The 11,617-nt window shown below is 51.1% G+C and overlaps 3 protein-coding genes and 3 non-coding genes across 8 annotated transcripts; 4 read left to right on the forward strand and 2 right to left on the reverse strand.

Annotated features, from left to right (window-relative positions):
* Positions 1 to 315: 315 nt before the first annotated feature.
* On the reverse strand, positions 316 to 6,452 carry usp20 (ubiquitin specific peptidase 20). 3 transcript variants are annotated; one of them, XM_088392808.1, is made up of 25 exons: positions 6,264 to 6,452; positions 5,937 to 6,027; positions 5,797 to 5,850; positions 5,668 to 5,730; positions 5,438 to 5,593; positions 5,271 to 5,367; positions 5,144 to 5,213; positions 4,943 to 5,056; positions 4,807 to 4,885; positions 4,309 to 4,747; positions 4,098 to 4,235; positions 3,786 to 3,898; positions 3,549 to 3,721; positions 3,390 to 3,484; positions 3,255 to 3,288; positions 3,124 to 3,169; positions 2,872 to 3,052; positions 2,663 to 2,789; positions 2,410 to 2,579; positions 2,267 to 2,348; positions 2,086 to 2,194; positions 1,919 to 2,021; positions 1,778 to 1,846; positions 1,497 to 1,701; positions 316 to 1,384 (listed from the first exon to the last, which is right to left on the reverse strand). In XM_088392808.1, the coding sequence occupies exons 2-24, from the start codon at positions 6,012 to 6,014 to the stop codon at positions 1,544 to 1,546; spliced, it is 2,748 nt and encodes a 915-aa protein (XP_088248934.1). In that variant the 5' UTR covers positions 6,015 to 6,027; positions 6,264 to 6,452; the 3' UTR covers positions 316 to 1,384; positions 1,497 to 1,543. The 3 variants fall into 3 exon arrangements, with proteins under 3 accessions (XP_088248934.1, XP_088248935.1, XP_088248933.1); XM_088392809.1 differs by having other exon boundaries at positions 316 to 1,701; positions 4,098 to 4,201; positions 4,686 to 4,747; XM_088392807.1 differs by having other exon boundaries at positions 316 to 1,701.
* Positions 6,453 to 6,810: 358 nt separating this feature from the next.
* Positions 6,811 to 9,403, forward strand: rpl7a (ribosomal protein L7a). Its single transcript, XM_088392844.1, has 8 exons — positions 6,811 to 6,835; positions 7,431 to 7,551; positions 7,742 to 7,891; positions 7,998 to 8,138; positions 8,520 to 8,599; positions 8,787 to 8,917; positions 8,993 to 9,062; positions 9,257 to 9,403. The coding sequence occupies exons 1-8, from the start codon at positions 6,833 to 6,835 to the stop codon at positions 9,359 to 9,361; spliced, it is 801 nt and encodes a 266-aa protein (XP_088248970.1). The 5' UTR covers positions 6,811 to 6,832; the 3' UTR covers positions 9,362 to 9,403.
* Positions 7,593 to 7,667, forward strand: LOC148389299 (small nucleolar RNA SNORD24). Its single transcript, XR_015861949.1, has one exon. It is a non-coding gene; the product is annotated as a small nucleolar RNA SNORD24 (small nucleolar RNA).
* Positions 8,376 to 8,448, forward strand: LOC148389300 (small nucleolar RNA SNORD36). Its single transcript, XR_015861953.1, has one exon. It is a non-coding gene; the product is annotated as a small nucleolar RNA SNORD36 (small nucleolar RNA).
* LOC148389301 (small nucleolar RNA SNORD36) lies at positions 8,637 to 8,714 on the forward strand. The gene has a single exon (XR_015861946.1). It is a non-coding gene; the product is annotated as a small nucleolar RNA SNORD36 (small nucleolar RNA).
* Positions 9,404 to 9,603: 200 nt separating the features above from the next.
* surf1 (SURF1 cytochrome c oxidase assembly factor) lies at positions 9,604 to 11,437 on the reverse strand. Its single transcript, XM_088392837.1, has 9 exons — positions 11,277 to 11,437; positions 11,124 to 11,190; positions 10,841 to 10,959; positions 10,635 to 10,717; positions 10,386 to 10,577; positions 10,249 to 10,321; positions 10,014 to 10,176; positions 9,817 to 9,898; positions 9,604 to 9,741 (listed from the first exon to the last, which is right to left on the reverse strand). The coding sequence occupies exons 1-9, from the start codon at positions 11,334 to 11,336 to the stop codon at positions 9,675 to 9,677; spliced, it is 906 nt and encodes a 301-aa protein (XP_088248963.1). The 5' UTR covers positions 11,337 to 11,437; the 3' UTR covers positions 9,604 to 9,674.
* Between the last annotated feature and the right edge of the window lie 180 nt (positions 11,438 to 11,617).

An 11,617-nucleotide genomic window follows, 5' to 3' on the forward strand; every position in this document is an offset into this window, starting at 1 on the left:
ATGACAAGATCAGAGAACACCTCAGCCTTACTTCTCTCGCAAAGTTTCACATTTTTTATTGTATTTCTCATTACGATCACAATCCAGGTCCAGAAATGAAAGTCCGTGCCGCGGTTTGGCTTTAGCCTCAGGTGCCTCCAATCAAGCTGCGATTGATTACAAGCACCTCTGGACCCGGCCGGACCTTCTGGACCTGGATCCAAAGAAGCCGTTGGATGGGTGAGTCAGGCGTCGGCCGGGTGTCGTTCGTGCGCTTGGGTCACGGCTTCACAGTGCAGTGAGCGTTTGTTCTTCTCCAATCATGACAGCGTGACATGATTTGATAATAACATCTTTAATAATTTAAGCAAGGCATCAGTACACCATGTGCACACACACGCACACATACACATGAGGACATCCCGTTGAAATGAGGCCAACCACTGTTGATGATTTCAAAGCATTTTCACAAACACCGTCATCACATGATTCAAGGGGGAAAGAAATTTCCCGCCATGCTACGTGCTGCGACACCAGCCAAACGCACACAAGCAGAATTCCAAATGACTACTGCACTGTAAAAGTACTCATTTTCAAATAATGGAAAAATGTACTTCCTAGGTGAATATTGATTTGTGTTGCTGCAGCGAGTGTGTTAAGGCAGCATTCCGTTTTGGAACTCATTGATGTGCTAATCTATGCTAATTAACGTGAGCCAGTCAGTGGTTTGCATTATATGTTAGCATTAAGCTAGCCTGACCTCACAAACTTCTGCTGTTCAAATTTCTCTAAAGTTGAAACATTGAGTAAGGTGCATTTTTATCATTTAAGATCATCTAAGGTGCATTTTTATCATTTAAGATCATCTAATAGAACTTGTTTTTTTGTTTACACTGCTGTCAGTTCAGTCTTGAGCATCGTGTCAGCATAAATTCTACTATTTAGAACAAGATTGCACGTAAACACCAAAAGAGGGAAACCAGTTATCAAACACTGAATGTATTGAAAGTGATTACTTTTTTTTTAGAATCAGTACTTGACATTTATCTGAACTTTGCCACCGGTGAGATGTTATTTTGCACTGCACGTGTGCATGCTAGACACTTGTGAGACATTCTTGAGGGCGCCGACGTGTGTTTGATTGATGGTGTTGTGGTAGCAGGTTGCTACGCAAGTTAAAAATAGCCACCCTGACAACAAACAAAAAAACCAAGTCCTTCGCATCTCTGGGCGGCGTCACCTGCCGTTTACAGCCATGACATTGTGAGGTTTGAAAAATAGATATTTTAGGGGAGAAAAACATCCTCGTGCGTCCTGCACGTTTCCAATCTACTCACGGCGCTCGGTCACCCGTCTTCTTCCAGGCGCAAAATTCCTCAGCTGCGCGGGAGGGAGCGGGAAGGCGCTGTGGGGAGAAGCAATCGCAGAAGGGGGGAACATTGAGGATGATTTGAAAGGCAGCTGTCGTGAGGAAAATGCTGACGTCAGCCACTCGAAGAGTACAAAATTGTCATCACCGGATGCACGAGCCGGCCACCGGAGGGCGCCCAACGCCAGCGCGACATCAAAGCGCTCTGGTCTCGGCTTCGATCTTCCTCTCCCCGTGAAGGCCGTCTGGGTCGGCCGGGACCACCGTCTGCCTCACGGCGATCTCCGGACCCCCGCCGTAGATCCCCAACAAGTATTGCCAGGTCTCCTCGGAAATCTGGCCGTAGTCCGCACCTGAGGGGAGGGGGGACGGACGGACGGACGGCATCATTCTTGAGCGACGCCGCGGCCGGATTTCCCCGAGACTGACCTTGCTTGAGCTGAACGTGTCCTCCCTTCACGACGGCGATCTTGCTGTTGTCGATGGCAGCGGGGGGCTCTGCGTGCGCGCAAAACCAGCCATCGGAAAGTCAATGCGGCCAGGAAGGAGAGGGCGGGAAGAACTTCTTACCGTTGTCCTTGCCTTTGACAAAGCTCTCCCATTCGCGGAACCACTGCATGCTGATGCACAAGATGACAGCGGGCGCCTCCTCCGCCTGAAACTCTTTGTTGAGCTGCGCCGCCGCCAATTGAGCGTTAGGGCGTCGTTGGGACCGGCTGCACGCCAAACGTGTTTACCTTGATGAAAGTGTCGATTTCCGTTTTCCTGCGTTTGGCCAGCGCCTCCAGCTCCACCTGGCAGATGGCGCACACGTACAGGTGGTTGACGGCGGGACCGCCTCCGAAACTGCACACGCGTCCAACGGGAACAACGTTAGCGAGCGCTTCGGGGAACCCAATGAGCGTCGGAAACATTTACCTGTTGTAGAGGTACTCCCACACGTTCTGCGGCACGATGACCACCAGGTCGTCCACGTAGTGGTATTTGTTGGGAGGGATGCCTGGGAAAGGATAGAGTGAGGAATTGGCTCAAGTCTTCAAACCCAGGAGGACGCCACGCACCTCCGTGGTGACAAAGAAAGGTGTGATTGGAGATGGGGCCCGGTTCTGCAAAGGTGTTGAACTTGTTGAGCCACTCTCGCGAGATGTAAAACTGCAGCAGGCTGGGCTCCTTGGCGCTGGCCAGGGCCACCACCTTCTGCCGCTCCCTCACGGACTCCTCGCTGCTTTTCCTGCGCCGGCCAATTTTGCTTTCCCTTATTAGACGGTCACTTGAAGCGAGCACACTCGGCCTCTTATCGGTAAAAGAGCTTACCTGTAAAAGAGCACGTAAGCTTCGGCGTTCTGCACCACCGTCTCGTGGACCTCCGTCACGTACTGGTCGTCGAATTCGTACCACTGACCGTTGATGACGTTCTGGCAGTAGGCGATGTAGTGTCCGCCTGCGGGGGGGAGCGCAAGCGGCGTTTCTTTTGGATTTGCTAAGCGGGCGCGAGCGGCTCGGGCGCTTTGCTGGCGTCGTACTTCCGGCGGTGCCGTGGTGGCAGATGACGGAGAGCAGGTCGTACGTGGTGACTTGGGACGGGCTGTCTTTGGCCAGGAAGGGACGCATGTCCAGGCCCTCCAAGGGGAAGGACACGTGGTTGCTGATCTTGAACGAGTACATGACCTCGTGGCGGAAACGCTTCAGGTGGATGCACAGGATCTGAAAAGGGACGCCGACAAAGTTGGGAAAAACTTCATTTGTTCGACGCGTTCCCGAAAAAGAAGTCAAACCTCTGGAAGTCGGAGGACTTTGCAATATTTGATGCCGTTTCTCAACCTGCAAAATGATGACATTCATGGAATTTAAAAAAATAAATAAATAAATCACTGCGGCAACGTGTCGTGAGCGTCCACATACTCACTTCTTGCATCTCTCACAGCTGTACATGTTGTCGCCTGCAAAATGAGAAGAACAGCAGATGCACGTTCAAGGCTGAGTGTTTCTCTCCGCAAATGAGAGGCGAGCGAGCCAGCCAGCGAGCCAGCGAGCTGTCCACCTTTGAGTTCGTCGGCGGCAAAGAAGGCGGCTAGGCAGTCCTCCAAGGTCACCATGGGCCCCCAGAACCAGCTGGGTATGCACGAGACCACGAACCTAGCCCCGAGCAGACGCTACGTTAGCCACGTTAGCAAAGGTCGGCGGCGTTGTTGTGACCGACCGGCGAATGGAATCCATGATGAAGGAGATCCAGCCCTGAGAGCCGTACGCGTCGGGACACGCGTTGGTCTTGACGGGCAGGTTCTGATGGATGGAGGAGTGGAGCTTGGCCAAGTCCTCTTTACCAGGGATGGGCAAGGACAGGTCTTGGAAGGTCTCCACTGTCGTAGACACCTGCCGGGCGGCGGCGGCGCAATTCTCGTACCCGTGGACGATGTGGCTGGATGAAGTCACTCACCCTGTCGCAGGTCAGACACTGGACCAGGCTGAGGATGGAGCCGTCAAAGATGTCGGAGATGACGCTGCGATAGAGACACTGTTTCTTCTTCCGGGAGGTCAGCGGCGGGTGAGCTGGAAAGAAAAAAGAAAAAAAAAAAAGTTGCTAAGGAAGTCAAAATGTAACTTCTTGGATCAATTGCGCTTTTGAGTTGAACTGTTTTTCTCTTTTGGTGAAAGCACCTCATGTTCCAATGCTGATGACTAAGCAGAAAAAAACATCTCTGATGCTTATGTCGTTACAGATGATATTTGAATAACTGGAGCGAGCCACCTTTCTTGTACGGGTACGAGGAGGCTGCGGAGCGCAGCGGGCTGGAGGAGAGTTTGGAATGAAGCTCCTGAAGGGTTCTCACAGGGCTGCAGGGGCTGGAATGCAGTGGCGGCGGCGGCCCCACTTCGTTGTCCGGCTCTGGTCAAATGCATTTGGTTTGCATCATTTAAACAAGTCGTCATCATCATCACAATCTGACAAATGTTCTCACGTGCGGTGCCGCTTCCTTCTTGTCCTTGATTGTTCTCTTGGTGTTGGACTTCAGGAAGCTCCTGCACCAGCTCTTCCTCCTCAGCGCTCGCAGGAACCGCGGTGTCCACGTCGGCGTCCTCGTCCATGTCCTGGGAGGTTCCGCGAAGGGGCGAGCCGGAGACCCGCCTCTCCTTCAGCCTCTCCTTCTCCGAGATGCCCACGGGGCCGTCGCGTTCGTCCTGCGCCGGCGTCTCGCCGCCGCCCGCCTCGCCGCGGTCGGAGCTGGAGTCGCAGGACAGGAAGTCTTCCTCGACAGGCGAGCGGTCGCCGTCCAGCCTCTCGTCGCCGTCGCTACTCTCGCTGCCGCCGCCGCCGCCGCCACCGCCGCACTCGGTGAGTGGCGCCTTGAGTTCCTCGTGGAGCTGGTCCATCAGACAGCGCAGGAACTCTTGCGTGTCCTTTTGAACAGTGACAAGTCATTGGCAGATGGAGACGAGCGATTGGGGAAAGTGGTTACCTGTTGGGCGTAACCGCGAAACATTGGGTTCAGAAGCTTGATGCCGTGGGACAGGCTGGTCGGGACCACGTAGCTGGGCCTGCAAAAGCGTGGTCAGACACCCGGCCTCGCCCTCAAAATGCTTTGGATGACTTACCGATTTTTATGCCACAGCTCCGAGATGAGTTTCTGGTAGCACTTGCAGAGAGCCGGCTTCTTGTCGGTGCGGACCAGCCCGGCGCAATCCAGGAAGTACTGCGTGAGAGGAGGACTGCTCGCAAACGACAAAAAAAAAAAAAAAAAAAAAAGGAATGCAATGATTGCTGATGAATTCCAAAATGATGCCGGACGCACTCACCAGTTGGACAAGGCTTGAAGAGCTGCGTTCATGTAGCAGGAGTTGCCGATGTTTTTCATTCCTGTTAAACCTACAAAAAACAACAACAATGTGATGATGAGTATGTGGAGTGTTCAAGGGAGCATACCTCTGGGTTTAAGCTCGTCCTCCTCAGACTCTGAGCCTTCTTCCTCCCCCATGGCGATGGGCACTGCTTTTAGCGGGTAACCAAGCGGCGCTGCTTCCTGTGGGGGGGGGGGCGAAAAGTGCTCTGTGCTGTTTCTGCAGATCACAGCTGGCTTGATAGACTCACACCTGCTCAGGTGTTATGTGGTGGTGGTGATGGGGGACGGTGGCAGGCACCAGGGCTGGCGTCACGGGGGGCCTGGGCTCCAGAAACACTTCCCGCTCGCACACATAGCACCAGATCCTGAAGGTGGTCAAGTTCACCGTCAGGTTGTGCTTCTTGGCCTGAATGAAAGAAAAAGGGCCCATTTACCTCCGAGGCGTTTTTAACAATGTCGCTGATCCAAATGCACCTTTACCTGTGCGTGCAGGGTGCTGTGATCCGAGTAGGATTCGCCACAGCCGACATATGGGCAGTCATTCTAAAGCAAGAGAGAGGTAAGAAAATATAGTTTTATAATGGGATTTTTGGTGGACCTTAAAGATACCTCAAGACAGGCCCACAGGTTGGGACCCACGACGCCACATGATTGACAGGTTCCCTGTACGAAGAGACAACACACACTCGCGTTCGTTCAGTCATCAATTTATCAACTTCAGTCCACAATGTGACAAGTGCATGATCCACCTTGGATTTGTGAAGAAGATCGTCTTTGGTAACCTCCCCGATGGAGTCTAAGTGAGGACAAAGGTCTTGTTCGGCCATTCTCGTAGATTAGCTGGAAAACAACAAGTCAGATGACAAGCTAACACTAGCTTTCAACGATGGCACAAGCGGAATCTAAACGCGACCTGGCGTAATAACGACATCATGCCATTCTCAAATGTAAACAAAGAAAATAAATGAAGGGAAAAAAGAGGCCTGCAGGAGAGGAAGGATCGCTCGAGGAAGAAGATCCTTCTACAAATGCCAAATCACCGGCCGCAGCCATGACATTTATAAATTCGTAATTACCGTGAGGTGGGACAGTTGTCACGGGAATCTCACTTTCATAATGCAGAGAAACAAAGCACCGTGGATGCAGACGAGGCGATTGAGCCGAATGACAAGACAAGAAATTGCCCCCCTCCCGACCCAAAACAACTCACTCGCTCGCTCACTCGCTCACTCGCTCACTCCCCTTCTGTCATCGAAGCGTAGCGTACGTCACGTCGCAGGGCTGGGAAGCAGCTAGCGACGTGACGTCACGTGAACGCACAATTTTTAAAATCAAATCAAAAATCATGTATGAACATAAAATACATAATTGTTGTAGTGACTTGAATTCATTTACAATGCTCTTAAATTAATACAATTTCATAAACGGTCATGTTATGCGACAGTTAAAATGACGTCAAGTATTTTATACGCGGTAACGCTGATCCTGAGTATGCTACAGACGTGTTTTATTTGCACGAATGAATCAAGAGCAGCCGTGAAAACTGATTCCAGATCCGCCAGTCCAGACTACGTCGGCAGTAGCGAAGCCTCGCGGTATTTCCGTTTCGCAGCAGCTCTCGCTCCTCCTTTTAGCCTGAACCGACATGGTGAGTGCACGGTGGCATTTTCTCAGCCGATCTTGTCGGTGTAGTATCTGCTTGCATCCTTGTCTCATCGTCACGTTTTAAGTCGGTTAGTTTGTCGGACGATTACGCGGGGGTTGTTTTACGTTTACACGGTGTTATTTTTCGCCGCCATTTGTTTGCATTTGAGTTGGGCTTGTAAGCATCCTCTGTGATGACCGGTGCTAGCGCTAGCTTGAATGCTAAGGTTAACACGCGGTGGAAATGCTTCATTTTGACGTGTATTTCCCTTCCGCCTCGTTACTTTTGTTTATCACCGGTGCGTTGACTTTTTTGTTGCGTTTGAACTGCTTAATTTGACGACGGCGTTGCGTCGGAGGCTTGCCAATGAATAGCACAACGAGGCCTGCTAAGTCGTTTGGAAATGATCAAGTCGTTTGACGGGTGAGATGGTTCTTTCTCAATTGAAGACTTTTGAGGCTCTTCGAGATGCAGGCGTAGCGTTTTACGATTGTCCTTTGTGGCAAGATTGACCCATTTACTCCTGTCTTGACTGGATTGGGCCTTGTTAATGCAACACGTTTCCACAATCATGAATCCATTTGTCTTTGTGTGACAGCCTAAAGGAAAGAAGGCAAAGGGGAAGAAGGTGGCACCGGCCCCGGTGGTGGCCAAGAAGAAGGAGGTCAAGAAAGTGGTCAACCCCCTGTTCGAGAAGAGGCCAAAGAACTTTGGCATCGGTGAGTGGGCCGACGAGCCTTTGCCAGATCATGAGATGCTGCGCAGATGATGATTTTGAATATTTGCTATCTTACCACCACTGAAGACAACCTTTTCCACCAAGATCGCTGATGCGCACTCGCACTGTTGAGCAGTTTGAGCGTGTGTTCGATGTCCTGCTTGAGAACCTTTGTCGTTGTCGCACCGCAGGTCAGGATATTCAGCCCAAGCGTGACTTGACACGCTTTGTGAAATGGCCTCGCTACATCCGCCTGCAGAGGCAACGCTCAATCCTCTACAAACGCCTGAAGGTGCCGCCCGCCATCAACCAGTTCACCCAGGCCCTGGACCGACAGACGGGTACGACCCAACCCCGTCGCCGAATTTTCGCCAATCGGGTGTTGGCTGTTGCAATGTTAATGCCTATATTTGTCTTTTTTTTTGGTGTGTGTGCTTGATCCTGCAGCCACGCAGCTCTTCAAGCTGGCACACAAGTACAGGCCCGAGACCAAGCAAGAGAAGAAGCGGAGGCTGCTGGCCCGCGCTGAGCAGAAGGCGGCCGGCAAAGGAGATGTTCCCACGAAGAGGCCCCCCGTCCTGCGTGCCGGTAAGCGATGGAGTGCGGCTCTGCTCGGAGGCCTGGTCCACATGAACACGGGGCTTGAGTTGAATCTCCTCGGCAAACACGAAAGCGACCTGGTCCAATTTGCCTCAGCTAGCTTGATGCTAACATCTAATGGGAAAGTATATAGGCGGGGTAACAGAAATGAGCGCATATATTGCTGTAACGGACCCGTGTCATGTGAACCCGGCCGGCCGGCCCCCCAACGTCCAAGTGGCCCGAATGCAGTGATGACTTGAATTTCTTCACCTGAAACTCATCTTGATGTTTTATGAGCTTTTTAACCCTGAGCGTCGCCAGCCCCAAGCGGCCCGTTGAAAACCTTGTCGAGCCTTCCGATGTGACCTTTCTTCTGCTATTCGCTAGGCGTCAACACGGTCACGTCTCTGGTGGAGAGCAAGAAGGCCCAGCTGGTGGTCATCGCCCACGACGTGGACCCTATCGAGGTAAGCGCGCCAAAGTTGGCCTCGTGAGACTTTCCCTCGGCGATGATGTCTGAATTTCTTCACCTGAATGATCACGTGTGGATCCAAACATACGAGCTTTTTAACCCTGAGCCGAGCGAGCGACGCGCGGAGTCACGTGCTCGGTGAGAGCGATGCTAACCTGGAGTTTTGTCTCGCCCGCTCTTAGTTGGTGGTCTTCTTGCCCGCCCTGTGCCGCAAGATGGGCGTGCCTTACTGCATCGTAAAGGGCAAGGCTCGCCTGGGCAAGCTGGTACACAGGAAGACGTGTACCTCGGTGGCCTTCACGCAGACCAACCCGTAAGTGGAGAAAAGCCAGAACTTCCCGCCCGCCGCCGCCGCCTTGCTCCTCACCCATGCCGCTTTTCTTTCCAGTGAGGACAAAGGTGCCCTCGCCAAGCTCGTGGAAGCCATCAAGACCAACTACAACGAGAGATACGAGGAGGTAAGACCACTAAACTTAAACGGCGGGCGGTCCCTCGCCATAATTAAAAGGCAAATTGTCGGCCGCTACACTCGTTGCGGCGTTTTGGAAACGTGACCTCGGCCATGAACGTGGAAGCGCTTTTGCGTCTTTATACAATTTGCCAAAAATGCCGAGTGATGCAAAACGGCGGCCCTTTTCATGTTGTTTTGCAGATTCGGCGTCACTGGGGAGGCAACATCATGGGCCCCAAGTCCACCGCTCGCATCGCCAAGTTGGAGAAGGCAAAGGCCAAAGAGTTGGCGACCAAGCTTGGTTAAAATTGTTTGCAATAAAAATAGAAAAATCTATGTTCCAACTTGGCAATGTTTTTTTTTATTTATCTTGCCTACTTTGAGGCATTTGTTTATGCTGACGGGTGAATTGTCACATGACGCCACAAAATTCCGTCAACTAGACCGAGTGGAGGTTTCTACCAATTGCACTCAAATTATTTAGCATTCTTTATTTACGGCAAAGAGAGCGACCCGTGTAGACCGGAAATAAATCAAGCACAAAAATCAAAGTTTTTTTGCTTTGTAGCAATTTTATCACATAATTTAAAAAAAAAAAGACAAATTCTGCAGATGCGTTTTACAGTTTGATCTTCTTGATGAACTTTGCGTACCACATGTAGGCAGTGGTCGCACACAGGCCGTACCTGGAAGACACAAAAGGCACACGCTAGCTTTCAATAGCTCGATAATCAAAATAGGTGACTCAAAACACGACTTGCCAGGTGATGATGTACTGCAAGTGCTCGTTCCTCAGCGTCACCCTTGTCTGCCCGCCGACCGGCCCGCCAGGGATGGTGCTGGCTGGAAGACATTTCCTTTTTTGAATCATTTCACCATAGTTCCTTTGCACCACAAGATAGCGGCAAAGCACTACATTTGACTCCAAACTCTCTGGTCACATCACGTTTAACATTACCAAAGTCAGCATCAATGAAGATTGGTTGAGCTCCGGTCACGTCCGACATGGCTTCCAGGTCACGGAAGTGCCATCGGTTACTCTCGGGGTCGTTTTTAGGCATAAAGGGCTTGCGGGGCTCCGTCAGACGGACCACTCCAACCACCTCCACGTCGTCGTCCACCTGCAAACATGCGTGTATTTCGCTTAGATGAAAGTCCAGGGGTAAAAAAAAAAAAAAACATGGGGTGCTCACCTGGCCCTTCATCCTGCTTTCTGGTTTGATCTTCTGCCTGGGGACGTAGCCTCGGTTCACCAGAATGGTGATGCTGAGACATATTATAAATTTGTGTTATTTTTGTTTCGTATTACTCAATCTTGCATTTGCATTACCCGAGGTCCGTGCAGCGAAAGGGCGTGACCACGTTTGCGCCCGTCTCGCCGCTGGACGTCAAGCGTCCCGCCTCCCTGGCCTCCTTCTCGGGGTCGACGGGCGAACGCGGCAGGACGTACAGCTCCTTGTCGTGCTCGTAGCGGCCGCGTACTCGCACCCGCCTGTACTCCAGGCCCGTCAGCTCCAGGGGGCTACGGAGGGGAGACGTTAGCGCGGTTACCGCAAACGTCAAAGGGTGGCGCTCTTACTCGATGGGAAGCGGAATGGGCTCGGCCGTGGTCAGTCTGGACAGCTCGTCGATCAGCTGTAATTTCCACTGCCGACGCTTCACCTTGATGCAAATAAAAATGATCACGATAAATAGTCGTTTGGAATCTATTTTCCCGGACTTCATCGATTGATCGATTGATTTTCGGTGCTCCGAAGACATGCAAGGGAGGGGCGTGTTGCATACCTGCCAGCTACCTAGGCCAAAGGTGGTCGCCGGGATGAGCAGCAGGAACCATTTAAGAAAAGTGTCTTCTCCGGTCACTGCCACCGAACTGGACGAATGCCGCTGTGCCAGCCACCTGACTGGAGAATTAACATGAAGTATAAATGAATAGTTAGAACCCTTCCCTTCTACCTTATGTGTTAGTGAAAGTACATGATACCATGACATTGCCATCTTGTATTTGTGAAGAATGTAAGGTAACATCAGAGAAACAATTAAATGAGAAAAAAATGGTAGGAATTACCATTTGTTGGTCTGTAGAGGGGCGGTGTCCGCAGGTAAAGAGTCCTCTTGACGTGAACGACACTCGTCTGCAATGATATTCATTCAGCAAACATTTGATGAAGGAAAACCATACACGCTATTGTCTATTTTAAGTCTCTATGAGAAAACTTACGTGTTTTAAAGTCGTCAACGCTCTGCTGTAGGAAACCAGGAGCGTTTTGAGCGAAAACATACCGAAACAAGGTACAACCTTTACTACTGGGTCAGCTACGTAAGGAACATGTCAGTACGCTCATGTACCCCGAGCGCACCCCCCCCCCCCCCCCCTTCGCTCTTTTATTTATGTTTTTAATATTTATTGAGACTTGTTTGTTAAATTTTCTTTATTACATTGTCAACAGTGTATTATCATGTTCATTTGCAAATAAAGAAATAAAGAAAATAAAGTTACGGTGCTAAAGCTAAGAGAAACCGGGGAGTCATTTTTTCGTTACTACTTCCGGTATTTTTTGC

This window comes from Syngnathus floridae, chromosome 12 (assembly GCF_059516105.1).
Source record: "Syngnathus floridae isolate MCC-2025c chromosome 12, RoL_Sflo_1.0, whole genome shotgun sequence".
Taxonomy (NCBI): Eukaryota; Metazoa; Chordata; class Actinopteri; order Syngnathiformes; family Syngnathidae; genus Syngnathus; species Syngnathus floridae.

Bases quoted from the DNA above. Each gene is read 5' to 3' on its own strand.
- usp20 (XM_088392808.1), bottom strand. From the start codon at position 6,014: ATGGCCGAACAAGACCTTTGTCCTCACTTAGACTCCATCGGGGAGGTT. The intron at 4,886-4,942 runs GTAAGTCATCCA...ACGCTTTTGCAG, and splicing joins GAGCTGTGGCATAAAAATCG to GCCCAGCTACGTGGTCCCGA. The intron at 3,170-3,254 runs GTGAGTATGTGG...ATCATTTTGCAG, and splicing joins AGCTGTGAGAGATGCAAGAA to GTTGAGAAACGGCATCAAAT.
- surf1 (XM_088392837.1), bottom strand. From the start codon at position 11,336: ATGTTTTCGCTCAAAACGCTCCTGGTTTCCTACAGCAGAGCGTTGACG. The intron at 10,960-11,123 runs GTAATTCCTACC...TTAATTCTCCAG, and splicing joins CCTCTACAGACCAACAAATG to TCAGGTGGCTGGCACAGCGG. The intron at 9,899-10,013 runs GTAATGTTAAAC...AATGTCTTCCAG, and splicing joins CTTCATTGATGCTGACTTTG to CCAGCACCATCCCTGGCGGG.
- rpl7a (XM_088392844.1), top strand. The intron at 7,552-7,741 runs GTGAGTGGGCCG...GTCGCACCGCAG, and splicing joins GCCAAAGAACTTTGGCATCG to GTCAGGATATTCAGCCCAAG. The intron at 9,063-9,256 runs GTAAGACCACTA...GTTGTTTTGCAG, and splicing joins ACAACGAGAGATACGAGGAG to ATTCGGCGTCACTGGGGAGG.